The sequence below is a fragment of the Heptranchias perlo genome, chromosome 13, assembly GCF_035084215.1.
Source record: "Heptranchias perlo isolate sHepPer1 chromosome 13, sHepPer1.hap1, whole genome shotgun sequence".
In the NCBI taxonomy this organism is placed as follows: domain Eukaryota; kingdom Metazoa; phylum Chordata; class Chondrichthyes; order Hexanchiformes; family Hexanchidae; genus Heptranchias; species Heptranchias perlo.
In genome coordinates, this window is record NC_090337.1 from 48,448,565 (window position 1) to 48,469,732 (window position 21,168).

The 21,168-nt window shown below is 38.4% G+C and overlaps 1 protein-coding gene and 2 long non-coding RNA genes across 3 annotated transcripts; 1 reads left to right on the forward strand and 2 right to left on the reverse strand.

Moving 5' to 3' along the window:
• Window positions 1-1,725: 1,725 nt before the first annotated feature.
• foxl2a (forkhead box L2a) lies at window positions 1,726-3,571 on the reverse strand. The gene has a single exon (XM_067994688.1). It carries the CDS (start codon window positions 3,205-3,207, stop codon window positions 2,311-2,313), a length of 897 nt encoding a protein of 298 aa, XP_067850789.1. The 5' UTR covers window positions 3,208-3,571; the 3' UTR covers window positions 1,726-2,310.
• A 760-nt stretch (window positions 3,572-4,331) lies between these two features.
• LOC137331084 (uncharacterized) lies at window positions 4,332-10,602 on the forward strand. The gene is made up of 3 exons (XR_010965373.1): window positions 4,332-4,621; window positions 6,977-7,062; window positions 10,138-10,602. It is a non-coding gene; the product is annotated as an uncharacterized lncRNA (long non-coding RNA).
• Window positions 10,603-13,750: 3,148 nt separating this feature from the next.
• On the reverse strand, window positions 13,751-19,376 carry LOC137331083 (uncharacterized). Its single transcript, XR_010965372.1, has 3 exons — window positions 19,330-19,376; window positions 14,896-15,078; window positions 13,751-14,801 (listed from the first exon to the last, which is right to left on the reverse strand). It is a non-coding gene; the product is annotated as an uncharacterized lncRNA (long non-coding RNA).
• Between the last annotated feature and the right edge of the window lie 1,792 nt (window positions 19,377-21,168).

Genomic DNA, 21,168 nt, shown 5'->3' on the forward strand with positions numbered 1-21,168 from the left:
AATACAGGAATTTTTGTATTAATTAAAATGTTTCCGTATCTCAACACTCTCGCCGCGACAGATGTGGTTAGGTTGTACATCTGAGTATATGAACGCACACGTCTTATATACAGTACTGTAGAAAACTTTCCAAACGATTTGGGATTGAAAAAACAAAAGACAACGATAAACGAACAAATTATCGCTACCAGCTGGTTATCAGATTTAGTTAACATTTTTTACATTTCTGACTATAATCGTAAATATGCATCCATATATTTTACTAGCGTTTATGCTATGGAGAAACCCCTCTATCATAAACGATTATAAACCGGACAGCAGCCTGTCAGCCACAGAGTTAACGTTCACACATCTAAGTTCACTGTCTTGGAAAGCCATAGCAAGGCCTAGGAAAGATATTCCCAAATACTTCGCCGTTGGTTTGGAAAGCTCTGTGATCGATTTACTAAACCACGTCTAATGACTGTTTTCTTCTCGAGACTGCCTGAAATTTTGCCGTATGTTCAATTACAAATAAATATCGTGTCCTATTTGTCAAGCCAATCTAGTCAACAAGGAGCAGCCAGGAAGACTGCATGGCGTGCTAAAGTTTTAATCCCCAGCAGTAATTAATTCTCAACTCGAGAACATCCTGTGCATCTGAGGAAGGTATCTGTCTGCACCAGCGGCAGATAAAGCACAAAGGGAGCAAGAAGGCTGGCGGATGGCGGATATTTGTGGCTGAATAGCTGAGATCAAAATGGTAAAACCCTTCAAGCCTATTCGTGCAGCAACCCCAACATTCATTTCTCAAATCAATACATCAATGCAACCTAGCTTCAAGAATCACAACTGTAATTAGCAGTCTGTAAACAAAAAAACTATGCTTATAGTGTATATTTGCTATTAAGGAACCTTGTGGATTGTTGCCAGCAATAGCAAAGGCTTGCAATTTTTTTAACACAATCCAAATATACTTAAAACAAAAATCGCGTAATATGGTTCACCACTAAATTAAAATCAGATTCCATTGAATGATTGGACGAAGGATATGTATTTCATTATGCATGCATCTCATCCAGTGGCCTAATTTGTAAAATCAAAAAATGTGAAACGTTATCTTAATATCTTTAATTAAATAGAGTGCAAAATAAATATTTCAAACAGCGACCTACAATTACTGCTCTCTGCCATAGGGGAGACATGCTCAAAGCAGAGAAAACCAAAACCTGGATTTATGGGTACTGTCTTTGCCATGGGCATCTGAATCATTTCATAATAAAGGCCCGGCCTTTCTCGCTGGTGCACAATTCCCCTACTTCAATTCTCACTAACTGTGGGGGAATGCAATTTGATAACATTTTGGATTATGTGTTTTAGTGCACAAGGATGTGACTGGACTTTAACGTATTCAGAAATAATAATAACCCATCCAACAGGTTAAATGGGGTTTGTTTTAACAAATGTAGCTGGCGGCAGCTTTTGGTTTCGAGTATGCATAGCGACAGAATTGCAATTGAATTACAGCCACACAACTACACAGTATTTTTTTAAAAACTAAATTACCCCGTTACCTCGTTGGCCTTAACATTTGAGGCTAGCTTCGATTCTATGCGTTTAATTAACCGTTGCAATAATAGATAAAGATTAAGGGGTGGATAATTGTAAAAATAAGAGAACTCATAATGGAAGGGTATAAAAACAACTTAAGAAGATACTTGACAAACCACCACATTTAAACAGCGATCGTGGAAAATAGGGGAGTTTATTAAAGATTACAAATCTAGAAAGTACAAGTAGGAAAGTGCTATACATTTGAATTGGTCCCAGACTGCAGAACGAGCGGAGCTACCAACGCGCAGATCTGTTACAAGAGCTTTAACATTCTTTAAAAAAAACACAGGCTAAAAACTTGCTTAAAAATTCGTGGCAATAGTTCTAAATGGAACAATGTTGGCAAGTTGTAAATTCAACCGATTTCAGTGGATTTCGCATTTTAAAAATAACTAAGACAACAGAAAAATTAAAGTTCATCATTAGGAAACGTAATATTATTTTGGACAAAGCTTGGTCAGACATAATTTTTTTAAAAAAAAATTAACAATAAATCTACAAATGTTCTTACAGGTAACAAATAGTTAAAATACATAAAAAGATAGTTCATTTCCCAGCTGGGTGTCTCATACTTTTCTTGTGTTTTAAAGATAAAAGTTCAAAACACTTACACTACCTGGTGGGGATCACCACTGTAATTGTTTGGCACAGTTTAAAGAGAAGGTGGGTGGATTTGGGGGAATTCAATTATTTAATAATATCTTGCTGGTATTTGGCTTAAATGTCTATCCTTGTGTGTAATGCGCTGTGTTTGCTGTCGTGGTCCCAGTAGGAACAGTGCATCATGGAGAGATCCGCTGGTTGCCTGGCGCAGGGGAACTGCAGGCCGGCTCCATTGCTGGAAGAAGGCGGGGGAGCAGGGCTGAGTTGCTGGGGGTGGGGGTGGTGGTGGTGGCTCATGCCGTTATAGGAGTTCACCATGCTGGGCAGAGCCATGCTCTGCACTCGGGAATAAGGGTTATAGGACGCGTGCCCCGAGAGTCCCTTCACATTGACAGAGCCGACGTTGCCACTGGCCATTTGGCAGGAGGCGTAAGACATCGGCGCAGGCGGCTGCCCAAGAGGCCAGGAATTGTTCATGAAAGTCGACTGCAAGTACTTGGGAGGGCCGATGTAGCCATAGCTGTCACTGGCGAATAAAGCCGTCTTGCTGTGTTGGAAATGGGTAGGAGGTGGTCGGAAAGGGCGCTTCATCCTTCTCCTCCTTCTATAGTTGCCCTTTTCAAACATATCTTCACAAGCCGGGTCTAGAGTCCAGTAATTACCCTTCCTCTCCCCGCCACCTTCCCTGGGCACTTTGATGAAACACTCGTTGAGACTCAGGTTGTGTCGGATGCTGTTTTGCCAGCCTTTTTTATTCTTCTCGTAGAAAGGGAATTTGGTGATGATGTACTGATAGATGCCGGATAGAGTGAGCCGTTTCTCTGGGCTCTCTCGGATAGCCATAGCGATGAGGGCCACATAAGAATAGGGCGGTTTCTGAGTCGGATCGGGTTTCTCCGCAGCCTTGTCCGGGGATGACTCGCTCTTGACTCGGTCTTTGGAACTAGATGTGGAGGTATTGTCAGTCATCAGAACCATAGTGTCATCCTCGGGGTGCTGGTAGGTGGCCATCGTGAAATCGAAGTCCTTTTTTCCCCACTCTTCTCGCAAGTACAGTACAGGCTTCTTAAATCATTGCACAGTACCAGCGCCTATAGTTGCAGTGCAAGTTCCTTGTTGATTTAAGTACCCAGGTCTGTACTCGGTCCAAAGTCTTGTTCAAGTTCGTGGTCAGTTTTTGCAGTGCAAATGTAATAAATAGTTGGTTACGAGTATGTTACTGTGATTGTACAGCCCAAGCTGTGGGTTTCTATCGCTTTAAGCCGTGCCCTTTTCGTCCCCTCGCCTAGAGAAAAATGCGTCCTCCTATTCGTGAATCTCTCAGCCTATGCACTCCTCTCATTAGTGTAACTGATCACATTTCCGCTTGCGTCATTCTCCCCCATCAAATATCAAGACTTCGCTTGAAGTTAAATATCGGTTGCACGTTAGTGGGAATTACGATTAAGAAGATTGTGCCTTAAATATGTAGAAAATCTAACACGTTTTTTCACTCTTTCAGAACAATTGTATTATTCTTAAAGCCACTATTACAGCTCCATATATCTGTACATTCAGAATCGCACAAACAACTTAACACATTTCATTGCAAGAAAATCGTATGGACAACTAGTTCCCTATGGAAATCCGTCAGGTCCTTTCGAGTATCCGAGAAGGATGGAAATATAAGAAAATGTAAACAGTTCGAATAGATTGTATAACATAAACAAACCCGCACATCACACGGCTACGTGCAAAAAGTACACGAGTTACTTATAGAAACCTCGTCTGCATTGCTGCATATTTTGTTTGATACGAGTGCACCAATAACAAATTCAACATATATGGTGAAAAATCCCAGCAATTCGATTGCGCTTTGTATTTTTCAGCGTCCGTACAGATAATGAATGGGCTTCAGACCCGTGAGGAAAACCAGCAAATCCAGTTTGCATTGATCTAAATCAGATCACATGGCACCATGAACCTGACTTGAACGTATGAATCATGGCACAGTAACTGGAGGATTGACCTGATCCACTCACTCCCTGTTCAAATGGTAGATTAGAAAGGATAATTATCAGTGACCATAGACTGGGTCGATCAGCTGCACAGAACCCGAGGCGTTTACGATGCTGTGAGTTTTCAACCCCCCCCCCCCCCCTCCCCAGGAGCGCAGGGATTATTTTTATTAAGGAGTGAGTGGGTGGGGGGTGAGTCTCCTCTGCCGACCACCCATATCGGCATGTTGCCTCAGTCTATGAGGTATTTCCGCGCCTCGACCCCGCGCAGGTGTACCAGCATTGTTGTGTGTGTCATCACCTCGTTCAGATTCCCCAGAGAAGATTCCGCAGCTCCAACTCCGAAATGGTGGATATTTTCTTCCCCCCACCCCCTCAACTCTCTTTTAAAGGAGGCAGTCTTGGTATAGGAAATTCTGCTATTCGAGGTATTTCTCTTTTTGACAGTTGGTGGGGGGGGGGTCTGGGCTACAAAGTGTTGTAAGCGCGGCCACTCCGGGCGGATAGTGTTGGAACCTCAAATGAGATTCTTTCAAACGAATTGCATCTTCTTTGTAACGAGTGAATAACGCAAACTCCGCACCGGTCCATGCCGTTCCATTGTGGGGGGTGGGGGGAGGTCATACGGCAGCCTTTTGACCTCGGTATAACTTTTAATACTTTCTCGTTGTGCTGATTAAGTATTCAGTGATCAATCGTTTAACATCACAAACGTTGACTGTTGTTTTGACTGTAAAACTGGTTACAGTTGCGATTTCTTTGATAAATGAGTAATTGTGGAGCGAATCGAAACACAAATGTACACGGTGAAGTACAGGTACCAGGCAGTAAAACAAATGCATTCTATAGTTTCATCATATCTCGCCAAGCGACTAAAAGGCGCTCAATGTGTCGGGGAAGAATGTAAGCTGAAAAGAATCACCGGGGGCGGGTTGGCAAGTTTACCCGGGCTGCTGGCTGGGCTGAAAAGACAAGAGGAGAATATTCGCTACCAGCATCTGCTGAGCTGAAATCATTAGTGCAGTTGTTAAGGTGTTGTTTATCAATGGAGCTGTTTGCTGGCTTGGGAGGAGGTAGATTATGTTTTTTTTCAATTATTTATTTGTTAAATTGTGCAACCTTCCATAATACCGGAGTAATTCTGTCTTCGTACCTTGCAAGAATAACAAGGCACTGCTAATCCGAGTTGGTGTGTTAATTAATTGCCTTTTAAGTGCATTTTCAAAAATGATTGGAATTGAAACGCTATTTTAACTAAGTGACTGACCGCTGAATAAATATATTTAACTGTATTTAAGTATTAATTAACTTGCACAATACTCAGTGACATTGGATTGGGAAACTACAGGATCAGTGCCTTTGAAGAGTGTCTCTGTTGGTGAAAGGACGCTGCCCTACTGTTGGGGAAGATGATTCACTGTCCGAACCCTACTGGTCTCAAGACACCACTGCAGCCACGTGAACCTTGCAGAGAGTCACACTGACAGAGAATTATTTCCATGTCCGCCAGGGTCCAAAGAAAGAAATAAGAGTTCAACGAGCCGGCAAAAGCTTAAACAGAGGGTTAATGTTGCTATATATTTTCGAAAAGCCAACAAGCGCGTGAACAGAGAAAGTTGTGCCTTTAGTACTCTTTATTTGAAAAAAAATCCCACCAAAGCTGGCTGGGCCCCATGCAACTTGAGTTGACTGTGCCGTATCTGATTAAAATGCTTTGATAAATCTTTCAGAGGGATTTTACTGCAGAAATTCGTCTAATCCAAGAGATTATGTGTAATATGTAATTTTCTTTAAAAACATTGTACAATGTGGCAAGAAATATATCCATCCCCACCAATCCCTTTGCCATGTGCAATTATAAATTACAATCACAGCGGCGTGATAATAAGTGAGCTTCTAACATCTTTGAAACTCAGTGACTCGATGAAACACGTATATCAATAAACCGAAGGGGCTGGGTTCAGTACCAAGTAAAGCAGGATTTGGATCTGTGACAGGCCCAGTACGCACAGAATCAACAAGTGTGAAAGCACCCAGGACTTATACAACAGCCTCACTGGGAGTTAGTTACGAACCATGGATTCCCAACTTGTTCTATAGAAAAAAAAACACTTCTGGTGGAGGTCAGCTGCTACCTGAATGTTATGAAATAGCTGCCTATTTCCACATTCTACCAGTTGATTAGCCTGAATAACAAGTTTGCACGTTTTGCAACCTACGTTTTCAGTAATGGGTGTATCGCTCACTAAATTCCTTCACTTGAACCACATGCATGATGGAATAATGCGAAACGTGATCACCCCGTGGTCTAAAAACATAAGCATTTCATGAGTAAAAAAAAAGAAACAAATGGCTAAATACTGATTAAACTCTGAACAAACAGCCTCGTCCGCTCTCTCCTCTCCCCCCCCCCCATCTCCGCCTCCAATCTCTTCAGCAAATCAATTTATCAGGCAGATTTTATTGCAGTTTATCTGAAACACTGATTATAATAATATGGATGCATGTTCTAAGCATCAAAGTGAAGTTTACTCGGCACAACAAATGTTGGTAAAGCAAAAGTCTGTGTGTGGAGGGGAAGCGTTCTGAAAGACGGTATCCATGGATATGGAAGCTGGTTAGCTTTGTTCAGAAGGGCTTTCAACTTGACTGAATTTATTGAACAAAATGTTAAATTGATAATAAAAAATGATAATAGGGCTAGAAAAATAGTGACAAGGGCTTTTAAAAAAATGATATGAAATGTCCTGAGTTTTAAACAAACATGAACTGGTCTTTTTCAGACGGCTGGGGAAATGGATTAAGTCTGCGCAGTCGAATTTATTTCGGGCAATTATGAATGACAGCCCAGAGAGACGCTGAAAATGTGGTTAGTCTCTTCAGTTTACCATTCTTCCTAAAAATGTAGCCCCCCCCCTCCCCCGCAAACAACTAAAGATGTCTCGTCGAAGGATGTTTCAGCGCTACATTAATGTTTCAAATGAAGACATTCAATTTTTCAACAAGTCCCGTGTTGACCATTTCGTAGGTAGTGGGTCGTGTTTGTAAAATCTCATCAGTTTGCCAACAGGGTCGAAACGCTAATGGGGGTGATATGATATTATGACATCTGGGATATATTGACACACAATAATTGTTATTTTGTTCTCTAGTATCAGCGAGTCAACGCTTTTGTTCATATTTTTGTGTATTATTTCCTTTAATATTCTGCACTGAATATTGTAGCGTTTCTAGGCAACATCAGAGATAGATCATAGCAGTTATATTTAGGGAAAACAATTTTAACATTTCCATATAAAGCACACAAAGAATGGATCACTTTCATTCAAAAGGTCAGTTGAACGTTGTAGTAGTGTTCATTATTATATTCTGCATTATAATACAAGGGTTGAGTAAAACCCAAAGTTGGCTGCTCATTTGTCACTAAAAAGTCCCGATAATTTGGATTGAAGAAAAGATTTTAAAGTCAATCCCAAAAGATGCAAAAGGGTATAATATAAGAATATATTTCACATGCCTGACGGTCAGAAAAAAAGCGGAACAAACCAGACTAAACGAAATGGTAACACAACCCTCAGAAAACAAATGTCAAACAAGTCATGCTCTCAGATAAATATTAATAATCTACAGGGAATGATGCAGCAAGCTTAATGCTTGGAGGATATAATTAATAAACGAGGCACTCGACTCTCACTCTTGCTGTAATTAGCTCACTGCCCCTATCCTAGCAACCGAAGGCGGCGAATCACTCAGTGCAGCTTTAGTGTTGCTTTGAAACCTGTATCTGGCCAACCATCTCGGCATTTCTGCTTTTAATGTAATCAACACAACACCTGCATTTCTTTGCACCTATGAGGGCTGACTCCGTAATGAAGATTAAATCCATTTCTTTTTATTCTAAATTTGATTACAGTGATAAGGAGTTCTGAGTGAGGTAACTAGTGGGGTGGGTGTGGAGAATGTTTTTTTAAAAATAATGCTTGTGATTTTAAATACGTTTGTTACTCGTATAAATAACACAATCACAGAGGGAAGTATAAGCGCTGCTTTGGGATGATCTCAGTAAGTACATGCGGTCAAATATATTCATTAAATATAAAATTAACATTTTGGTTAAATACAAAAAAAATCCAGCCAATTAAAAAGAGGAAATAGGACTAAAATTCAACAAATAATTCTGGCTGTTGAAAGTTGTCCATGCAAGTAACAGTGATTAGGCTCCATTTGCAAATATCAATAAATTAGGCTCAATAAACAATAATCTCAGCGTTAGCTGAGGATTTATGTAGATACTTAGTTACTGTCGTTTGAAATTGTTGTTTAATTCTTTTTTTCCCCTTGAAAGCTATTTGGAATCTACTGTGATTAGTTTTACACTGAATTTGCTGATAGTAACAGCCTCGCTTTGAAACTCTGAAATTCACCTCAATGTGACACGGAGAGAGAGGGGGTTGGAAAATGATACTACAGTGTGAATAACTGACACGTTGAACTGATATTGGTGCTTTTTACTAGCGAATAAAATGTTATCATTGCGCCTGTGGACGGGAATTATAGATTTATTAACCCACAGCATTCAATCAATGAACTATTTGCTTATTAGAACCAGCTGTAGGAAATGGAACTGGTCCGCTAAATATTTCTGTAAGTTGTTCATTTGGATCTCATGTTTATTAGGGTTCATTAAATATTTGGTGTTGGCTTGAACAGTAACTGATTGGTCTTGCAGCACCGTTCTACCATAAAACAGATGCTAAATCCAGATTAAATATCAAAATATAGTGCGTTTTTGGAGTTGCACTAAGTACTGTACCAAAAAATGTGCTCCTGAAACCGCTTAATTGCATTCCATTCAGTTCCCAGTGAGTGGCTACTGGTACGGTTGTACTTTTAGTGAATGGCAGGGTTTTGATCGGCTATCGATAACATCTTTAAATTAAAGTTCCGTTTCCTTTGCACAAGGCAATGGAAAACACACACCCAGAGATAACCGCGCCGAGGTGTCGCTAATGCTAACCAATATATGGACCGTGGCGCTGTTACAGAATTGACTGCTGGGCAATTACTCATTTGGATATTCAATAAGTTTCAGTTCAACACATTTTTGTACAGGCCTTTGAAGATGGGAATATTCTTGTTTCCATGGGTTGCTTTAGGCTTTTTCAGTATTTCAACATACTTTTAAGGTATTGAAAAAGATGGAAGGCATGATCAATACAACTTCACTTGGATATCGTTTGAACATATATTATATATAATGTTAATTATATATATTATAGTATATATATATATAAAACACTTTGTCCGAGTCCAACAGATGATCTTTACTATAACTTTGACTTGGCCTTGACTATCTCGCGCGTCGCTGTTGATTTGTAATAGTTATAATTAGTCAACAAGCTCAATGATAATCGCATTAGGCATAGTATTTGCAACAAGCACACTTTTCTGGTCAAATCAGCAAGTAATGGCAGAAAATGTAAGTAAATACAATTACGTCTGCTCCAATCACGGAAGTAGTATATTGCCGTGTGCTTTAACCCGAGGTGAATAGAACGCATACCACAGACCCATCTGCTTTAGTCAGACAATATCCTGAAAAAATACAACGATATATTTATTCAATTGTTGCAGTTGAATGGAGATTACAATTCAGTCGGTTAGCATATTAACAGAATGCCGTAATATTAGCTCTTGTCGATTACTTTGTCATACATGTCGAGCTGAACATGCAATTTAATATCTATACACGCACACAATGTAAAATATTTATTTATATACAATATAGAATGTATCACCAATATGAGATGTAAGAGTTTCCCCAAATATTCGATCATAAACATCCTCCCGCGTTAAAAGTGTACGGCATTGTAGCTGTTTATATATGTTAATATGCAACATAAATTGTTTAATATAAAACATGTTTGCCCGTTCATTATTGCAGGAGTACGTACAGCAATTCATCAAACGAATGTGACATATCGACTTACGCGGTGTCTAAAAAGTTTGAAACGTTTGACAGGATGGAAGTTATCAGCAAGTATCACAAAACTAAGGTTAACTGATTTACTGATGGAGGTACACAGAAATACCAAACACGGACAGCAACGTTCTGCTTTAGCAAATGGGAATGGTATAGCGGGCCTTTGCCACTCCAGATAACGGCAATTCCCCATACATTCTGGTTGTCATTAACGAGACTGATATCTTATAGATTCAGCTTGGCAATTACAAAATGTAACTACTCTTTTTAAAAATCATCGAAAATCTGACCGACACATAAACGTTTTAAGTAATACTCATGATACAGTTGGAACCATCGATTTGTTAAGAATTCTTCCCTGTGGAAATCATAACTTTGATGAACAATTCATGTATTAGCAGCATTCCCCAAGCCTGTTTTTGTAAATAATACCACACAAAATTAAAAAAGTTTGTTAAAAAGTTGGAAATGTCTACTTTGGATAGAATGTTGTAGCTGGATAATTGGATTGTTACTGAAAAATGAAAGCTGTGGATAACAGCAACAAGTTATTCTACTACTCAGGTTAACAGACTGTACCATAATTAATAAATTCACATTAGCGTTACCAAACCATTCAAACTATCAACAATTCCTTATAATGAAGCAGAACTTTCTAACAAAGAAATGAATTTATTTACAATGTAGCCATACTTTCACCTGCGGAACTGATGTAGTTACATCAGAATCTTGTTTACAACAAGGCGGCAGTAATATTTTAAATACAAACTTTTATTCCTTACACGTGGAACTTATTTCCCGTGCATCTTGTATTCTATAACAGATGTACAGAATAAAAAATGACCAATGCACTAAAAAGTTACTCCAACTGCACTTGTGCAGAATTAGATCCAAAAGGTAATGGGACTGGTTATCAAACAATAGGCTGCTTACTTCTATTCGCCTCGCTAATTATTATTTTCAGTCCCAGTAGTTTATTTTGCTAAGTAGTTTAAACTATTTTGTAGTAAATGGAATTCCATACACATATCTTGACGGCTGATGCCATTCATTGGCGAGTTTTACACCTCCCGCTCCTCCCCATTTTCCAACCTGATTCCGACAAGCTAGGAAAAACGAGATCTAAGATTAGCTTTGCTATGGTCTCAACCATCATGTATAACACCGAAAAAGACTACATTAAACTGTATGCCTCGTCAACTCAGCTGCTACATAAACTAAGTGTTTTGCTGAAGTGTTGTAAAGGACCAGATTCTAAACTGGACCCCAGCTGCTAGAAATTGTATCGGCAAATAAATAATCTCGGGCTGAATAACAACGTTACCAACAACGACAAAATTAACATCAACCCAACGTTCACGTCGAGGAAAGGACGAATAACAAGGGGTAGCTGCTCAGCTTCATTCAGGAAAGACTAAACAAAACAATGGGACCTCTCATTGCAGTCGGTGTCACTTTAAAACCCTCGATCCGACGGTCCCGTATGAAATGAAACAATGATTAGCCCCAGTGCTTGTAGGTTATTGACCTCTCCTCGTCTATTTTTCTAGACATTGGCTGGGCATGTCGATTGAGCAGGGCACAAGGAGTATATTTAGCTCAGGAATCCGAGGAAGAAGCAAACGTTTTCTTGGGCAAGATTCTATCTTAAAATCAAATGACAAAAACAGAGACAATAGGTCTTAGTAATTTCAACAATGCATTGAATACGAGTACTGCGAAGTGATAGTTGGCCAGCCTTTCCCAGTTGTTAACGTTGATATTGCACGTTTCTTTAAAAAAATTACATTCCAACGTTTCTGTTAAGGAAATATAAATTTTAAATCTGCATCGAGTTTATGTGTATATACTGGTTAATTGAAATATGTGCAAGCAAATTCTTGTCAACACACTCTTAGCTACACAAGACATCCAGTCAGGGTTGCAACACAAATGGCAGTCACCTTACATTATTGTTACGATAGACCGTTAAAATTTAACAATGCAAAGTAATTTGCATGGTGGTAAAAGCTCCGTTAGAAGTATTACGAAATCTATTCTATGTATTTTATTCATCATAGAACAATAGTCCCAAGCAGTTTTATCAGGGCCACACTACCATTCCAATAATGTTATTTGGAAATTACTCCACTTTTATTCTTCAGAATAAGTAGTGTAAAAGAGAACGTGTTCATTTCTTAAACTTCTCAAACAACCAGCCAAAATCAGAAATGTATTTAATTCACACTATGTTACTGCGAAAACAGATTGGTCATTGTAGAGGGCTATATTGACCATCCACTGAAGAGCTATGATTATATCTTTAATAAGTTTTATTATTATGGTGTTAGAGGAAATTATTTTGATTGAACCATACGATAGTTAGGTGGGATATAGAGAACAGGCCGTGTAAGGTAAGTTTTAAATAGTTTTTTTATTAAAAAAAACAAACAATACAAAATAAATAATTCCATGTAGGCAAATATGGCGACAAGAGATAATTTGACCACGCAATGTCCCTATATTGAATATCTGGTATCCATGTGGAAGCTCAGTTTCAAACAAAATGCTACCATGAGCAGCATTTTGTTCATCATGATCCATTTTGGTTACCCCTCCCAATCTCTCCTTTGACTGGGGTTCCGTTTTTCTTGACGCATCTGTGAAGCACTTTGGGACGTTTTTCTGCGTTAACAGCGCTCTATAAATGCAAGTTGATGTTGTTGAACGCAAAATCAGTACATTAGAATATTCTGCATAATTCATCCTACTAATTTTATTTAGGTTGTGTTTGAAAAAATAAGCTCAGTTTATCCACAGTACATTGCATACGACATATTCACATGTACGGAGGGGGTGGAATTGGATACAATGATATATAAGGCTCTATATACGAGAACATGAGCAACATTTCTTATTAGAGAATACGACCGAAAAAATCCATTGAGTTTGGGCATCACGCAATCCAGAAAGTGTATTTCTCTCGTTGCCAATATCATGTTTCAATTTAGACCAGAGGAGGAACTACAACTGACTTTGTAAAACTGATAGTGATCATAGAACAAAAGTCCGTACAAATCGATCAAGTAGAACCTTAGTTCAGTTCTTTGTATCGTTTTGCGGAACATTCAAAAAAATCACTCTATCCTTAACTCTCACTTACACGCTTCTTTGTAAAATAAACGAGACTCACACTGTTGTCAAGATGTGCGGAATAAGCGATTAGTTTGTACGAGATTGCTCGGTGAAGATTTTATTAGCGTATCATTTATTTACATGATTAGTACGAATACAGATATTACTTATGTCTGATCTTCATTGAGAAAGAAGAGGACAACCACATGGTCTGAGGGTTTTTGGCTGATAAATCCGTCTTTTTGATTAGAAGAGAAGCAGGCTCTTTAAGCCACGCACACTGGGGAATCAAGTCAACAGGCAAACCAAAGAAAACAGCTCTTCTCTTGATACCCCGTTCACACGCACACGGCTCACATGGTCTACAGCGTGTTCAGCGCGGCATTTTTAACAACCCAGACTCAAAATATAATCAACCAACTGGCCAGAAGAACAAGAACAAAAAAACATTTAAATAAGATTTCGTATCCAATCCGTGCCTTTATTTAAAACACTGCATCATGTACCTATATTCCTTACAGGTTAGAAGTGGCAAAATCTCTCCCTTTGATTTTCACATGCTTCCATTTGATCATGCGTTCAACAACTATTTTAAACGACTTTGTTCGAAATACGACCCGTAACAAAATTTTCAATAGAGACAGATTACAAATTGTAGCCATATCTTTCAGTGTTGAAGGTGTAAATATACCCCCCTCCTTTATCGTATTCCCATAAAAACTTTAAATTCAACCAAATACAATCCCGGTTTGAAAGTCATTTTTATCTCTTGTGGCTGCTTAGATATTCTGGAAGTACAGAGGTGTGGAGCTTCTAACATGAGGCAAAAACAGGACACGTTTGCTGTAAAAACTGCCGATCCAGTGGTGAAGGCAGAAACAGGAAAACGGGGTGCATGAGGTACCAAAGGGTTAAAACAATTTCACACCAGTTTTAAATTAGTAGAAACCATTCTTCAAATGAAAAACAAGGAAGCGACACAGAAGACATCTGGTTGTGGATAGATGGGAAGGAGTCTGTAAAGTGTAAAAGTTCATCTATAGGACACAATCTTGCACTTTGAATACAAACCACAAACAATATGTCATTTATGCAAACAATATGTCATTTATGTACTGACGCGTTACATAACTATGAAACACAGCAGTTATCCCCAGGCATGAGGCATGGAAACAAGGATGCCTGCTTACAATAACTAAACACTGAACATAAACCCCCAGGTAACATCGATTTGATCCAGGCCTCCATCTTCTCTGTTAAACAGACAGTTCCACTTTAAATTCTGTACAATTATCGACGTCAGCCATATGGTTTTCAACGTATTTAAATATAGTCAAAAAATAATACTCGCAGCTGCTTCCTATTTATGATGACGAAGGCTCTGCAAAGGCGGCAGAATTCCGGTTATTTTTAGTTGCCGAACTTCCATTTCACAGGTTGCTCCATAAAAGGTGTAGAACGGTTTCCCAAGAGTGGACACAATGGCAACATAGTCAACGTGGAAATAAAGCCTTTAAGAGAGGGAAAAAAACTAAAACTGAAAGGCTGATATTTAATTTGACTATTTAACCCAACACTTTAAAGCCTACATACTCAGACAAATACCTGCTAGGCTGTTTCTTTTTAAACTGCACTCACACTAGTGGTGAGGTTGTTGGCTTTCCGAGCAATCTAAGGTGAAGAGCGCCTGACTTCAGATCTTTTTGCCCTTCACAATGTGCCTCCTTCCAGGTGGTTCCTGCTTCTCTTAGAACACCTTCTGTTGTTGTTTGTTGTTGTTGTTACCTGCTTCCATACAGTACAAAGCCTGTTAGCCTTTTCCGATTTCCAGCACATATCCAAACCACATCACTTTTCCTTTCTCCAGAATCTTACTTGCCAGACAGTGCTTTGTTCTCCTGACCTCTATCTTCCTTTCTTCAGCTGATCAAAGTTTGCCTGCCTGAATTCTCAGTTGCAGTAGCAGTGTGGAGCTGCTGTTTTGTTAGAATGCGTGTCCGACATCAAGTTGTGGATGAGTCAAAATTTCCTTCAGCTGAACATTGGGACACCATCATTTTCACCCCTCCCCCACCACCATAAACTCAACTCTCTTGCCATTGACTCCATCCCCTTCACTAGTCACCTCATCAGGCTGAACTAGATTGTATAAAACCTTGATGCTCCGTTCATCCCAGAGATGAGCTTCAAAACCCACATCCCATCCATCAAGATCACTTACTTCCACCTCTACAATATTGTATGCCTCCTCTCCTACCTCATCCTCCCTGCCGCTGAAGACTGTATCCATGCTTTTTCACCTCTTGAATTGACATGTTTAATTTCATTCTTGCTGGTTTCTCATCCTCCACTCTCCATAAACTCCATAAATTGTTCAAAACTCAGCTGGCCATATCCTGTAATGCACTAACTCCCACTTGACTAGCACGCCCATCCTTACTGACCTACACTGACTCCGTATTCCCCAGTACTTTAAATTTAAAATCCTGTCCTCATCTTCAACTTCCTCTATGGCCTTGCTCCACCCTATCACTATAACCTCCTCCATCCTTACATCCCCTCCCACATCCTTCAGTGCTACTACTCTGCCCTTCCCATCTCCCCACCCTTCATCCTATCATTGCTCGATAAACCTTTCGACACCGTGGGCCTATTCTTGGGAACTCTGTCTCCAAGCTTTTCCACCTCTCTTCACCTGAAAAACCTTCCCAAAGCCCATCTTTTTGATGTAGCTTTCGGTCACCTCATGCAACTTTTGCACCATCGCTCCTTGGCTGCCCTTTTATTTCTTATATCTTCTTTTGTAATTTGCCCCTTGTACAGTTCCATTTTCCATGTTAAAGGTACTATATAAATGTAAGCTGGTGTTGTTATTGCTGTTCAGTTGCTAAGCTAGCTATCTAACCCGATTTCAGACTGTTTTCTGAGTGTTGTTGTCTTTTGCTTTCTTTTGGACAGTTTATTGATGGTTTGTGATAATTGTAGATATCTAGCTTCTGAAGTGTGTGAAGTACTTTATATTTTGTAACTTTTATGCAGTTGTTGCTACTCTTTTTCATTTCTATAGATTTGATTTCAGAGACAGAGTTCTTATACAGAAAGGAAGAAAGAAAGAAAAATAACAATTTATATAGCGCCTTTCATTACCTCAGGTCGTCTCAAAACGCTTTACAGCCAATGAAGTACTTCTGAAGTGTAGACACCGTTGTAATGTTCGGAAACGTAGTAGACATTTTGCGCAAAGCAAGGTGCCACAAACAGTAATGAGGTAATGACCAGATAATCTGTTTCAGTGATGTTGGTTGAGGGATAAATATTGGCCAGGGCACTGGGAGAACTCACCTTCCCTTCTTCAAATAGTGCCATGGGACATTCTATGTCCACCTGAGAGGGCAGACGGGGCCTCGGTTTAACATCTCATCTGAAAGACGGCACCTCCGACAATGCAGCACTCCCTCAGTACTGCACTGAAGTCACTGAAGGGTCAGCCCAGATTATGTGCTCAAGTCTCTGGGAATTGAACACATGACCTTCTGACTCAGGCAAGAATGCTACCACTGAGCCAAGGCTGACAACTTGGAAAAGAGAAAGATAGGTGAAAACTTTGAGTGGGGTATTTTAATAGAACTGGTTAATTTGAAAATCTTTATTAATGCTCATTTAATCTTTTTATTTTCTCAGTTATTATTTATCCATGTAAAATATTGACTAGCCTACTGTCTTTCCAGCTTTTATCTCAGATTTTCAGCATTTGCATTTTTTCTTTTTATTTGTGCAATTTGATAAAACAGGGTGTTCACGTTGGTGTGTGCACTTTGGCTCAGATAACTGCTTGTTAGTCTCAGGGCTACTTACAACCAACTCCTCCAATTACAGCTGACTCATAAATATCTTATGTGATCCAAGTACATAATCCCAATTTACCAAACTACTTCCCATTCATTCCCATTATTTAGCATTCCAGACCCAAGAATAACATTAAATACAAAATCTTGATCAACGATAAAACATTCCCAGTTCTCCAGATTATAAAGCCCAGTACATAAAACATATTCAGTCCATTGCCAAATATCATTTAGATGTAGCAGATTTTAAAAGTTTAATAATTCTGTGGAAAATGCATATTTATTAATTGCTTTATGTTAAATTGAGTTGTTGAATAAATGATTCATAAATTATTTTTATCATTTTTAAAGAAAATTATGATTAAAACACACAATTTATTGAAAAAGTCTTATTCATTTATCAGGAATTAACTCTATTACAATTCAGCAGGTTGTCCTTTCAGACAGACCAGCTATTACTCCTCTCCCCAGTCTCCCAGTCTTCTCCAGATGTTGCAGATTTCGAATATCCCTTCTACCATTGTCTGCTTCCCTGACTTAATCATTTTGGGCTGTTATTTTGTCTGTGCCTCATCATTTCCCATTTTCAACATAACCTCATTCAAACCATTTGTAATCTGATGTGCCTGGCTCAACTGTTCTAGATTTTTTGGTGTTCAGCTATTAAAAAACATTCAGTTCTCTAGTTTAGCTTGTCCCTATAAAATTTTAGTACATATGCCTATTTGTTAAGAAATACCTATTATTCTTGCTGACTTGACAATAAGGTGGCGACTTTCGACACTGTCTTTGAGTTGGTCCTTCTATTCTCTTTACTTCCCACCAATACATTCTGTCATCTTATGTACTATACATGAACTCTTAATCTTTTTCCTGGTAATGTTTTCTTTCTTCCATTTGTCTCTATGTTGGTCAGTTGTGGACATTCGTTTGTAATGTACAAAATATGATCTCTTAAACCAGAGGTTAACTCCACCTCGCTGCCATTCATTAGAGTTTCTACATTGGATTCGCATCGAGTTTGTTCATGATTAGAGCAAACCGTGTTACTATTATTCATGCTACTTTCAAATTATTACAGATATATTGTACAAGGGGTACAAGACTAGAAATATGAATAGGGGAGTGCTAATTGTAAAAACATTGCCTAATCTATTTTTCAATATGATCATAAATAATATATCATGAATATGTTGAAAAGATTAAACATATCAGCCCAAGACAACTAAAATGTCTCAAAAGCCACATATATGTAACTGAGAGCTTCTCTGTCACTCTTTGTGTGCTCACATATGTCAACCATACCATTGTATTGTTAGTGGGAAAAAGTTACCATATAGTGAGTTAGAACGCAGCAGCAATAACATTTTAAATCAAGATGAATCAATTAAATTAATCACATTTCAAATTCTGTCTCCAGGGTATAACAATCAGCTGTTCCTGAAGATTAATGCCCTTTGATTACTTTGTAAGGTGTGCCATTAAATGCAGTAAAAATATAAATAGAGACCATGGATTATATATGTGTATAGCATGAAGAGCAGAGAGTCATATAGCACACTGTCTAATTAAATAGAGAAGAAATAAGATTAATCCACATTTTTATAACTGCACTGGAAGTTACTGCAAAGTTCCAGAAAGCAACATAATTAGTTCAAAGGGGGATCTAGCTCAATATGAATTGTGTTGACAACTGTGTTTAAGGTACATCCATCCCCTTTTAATAATTACACAGCATATATCAGTGAAGATTACAATTCAGGACATTTTTGGCATTTTAGGCCCTTATTGATTTCCTTTGACAAAACAAAGCAACAGTACACATGACAGAGGTAATTAACACATTTGAGATGTGAATACATAATTACATGTCTGGAACAGCAAGGCCTTTACAATGTTATTCAGCCTGAGAAATTATTACATGGAAGTATGCCACCCTGGTATAGAGATCAGGCAGGCAAGTACCAGATGTAAAAGCGAATAAAGTTTATAATGTTATTTAAATAATGCATATTGACAAGTACTAATATGTTAGCTGTTTGCTAACAGCAGAACACTATGTTCTTATCCAATAGCAAAAATGCAGCAATTCTGTAGAAATCACACAGATGATTTTAATAAAATATTTGCTATTTCTGTAGAAAGGAAAAGGAAGACAAAAAAGACAGGCTTTTGGTTCTGTATAATTTCTTACCTATGTATGGTTCTGCTTCTGAAAGCTCCTTAGCCAGGCGAACTATTATGGTTCTACTTCCGGATGACCCTCAGCTTATGAGCTGGTTCAGTTCCAGGGCTGAATATTGTTCTCCTTTCTAATGAACAAGTACAGATCCAGTTCTCTGTGACCATCTAAATATGTAAGCCTAGAAATTATTGTTGGCAATATTGGCAGATGAACTGACACTGAGCTGTACGACATTCTGATATTTTATTGCAAATGTTAACCTATTTATTTTAAATGGACTAACACCTCCATTAAAATAGTGGGCAGAATACCCTAAACACTCTCCTGCTAACATTGCTATTGGAAATTCATGAGCACTATTATTGTGCCAACTCTGTAAAGCTTTCAAACTGCCAAATTCAGCCTCTAGTTCTTCAGAAGAGTGAAAACAAATGTTCTATATATCTTTTACTGAGCATTAAGTAGAATCGTATCTTCTCAGATAACTGAAACTCACTCAAAAGTACCTCTTTTTTATTTCTCCAATTTTGAAATAAGGACAAAAAACAAATACATGCTCTGCCAATATTTGGAGCAAAACATGCAGTTGGAATGCACAGAGCTGCCTTTTAGATAACCCACAGTTTCAGGAAACAGAGGGGATACACACCTCAGTGCAGGGGGCTTCCTCACTTTGTACACACAGCTTCCCACATCACACAGATCATTGTCTGAAAACTGAAGACTCAGGCAAAATCCCCTTCCATTAAAATGACTGTCAGGAAACTGCAGAGCGTTTGTGTGGAGCAGGCATTGTGTTTATCTTTCTTATCGCCAACGGAAACCTATGGGAAGCTGTATACCGTTCTCTCAACTTGTCCCCTGTCACATAATTGTAATACATTACATACAGTGTAATGTTTTTGGATCTGAATCTTAAGCTAATTAGTTGACAATACCTCCTTTTGAATCTATGGGGTTTCCTTTCTAGAACTTCTCAGGACAATGGAGTACAACAACTAAAAGGGTTAATTGTTCTTGAAAAAATATATAACATGCCTCCAAATGTCCAGTAGTAAGGTGAATAATTGCTGCAATGTGCCAAAATTCTAACTCTTTGAGGTTTCTGAACAGAAGCCAATTTCTCAAAGATTTTATAGAAAGACTTCCAGCATGGATTAGAATAACATTTATCCAGTATTGTACAATCTTTTTTCTAGCATTTAGAAGAGACTTGTTTGTAAATCTTTACATTTTAAAAAAAATATGCATTATTTAAAGTATTGTTAATAAAACTCAACAATATATTGACATGGACAAAATCAAACAGGCAAAATTATATGTCCACAGCAAGATGCTGTAGTTCTCAAATTACAAATTGAAATGAGTAGATTTAAAATAGCATGTGGATTAAGTGAAGATCATTTACTCCTCTACTCACGTGGGTTCTGTTGAACCCACACATAATATTATATAAAAGCAAACAAAATTTATTATTGGTTGCTGAATCTGAATTTATTAAAAGATTCCTGTAGTGACAAAAACATGATACTGGAAAGCACATGGTTTAATTTATGAGCTTTTCAAAGCGTAACTAAACAACAAAAAATTCTTCTTAAATATCAAGTCAGTAGCACTTTTTTGTTTCTGATTCAGCAAATATTGAAAATTACTAATGACCTGTTTTTACTAATAAGCTGTTCGACCATATAGCCATTATAGCTGATCCGATTGCATCCTCACATGCATTTTGCAGTAGGAATCACTGGATGGCAACTAAAAGTAAGAATCGGGGCAATTTCTTACCCACTTGTAGTTTAGTGATGTAGATATCATCCTATTGCTGCTCTGGCTAAGGTTGGTGAATTT

What these genes read in the sequence shown, in the direction of transcription:
- foxl2a (XM_067994688.1), bottom strand. Translation starts at nt 3,207, where the DNA reads ATGGCCACCTACCAGCACCCCGAGGATGACACTATGGTTCTGATGACT.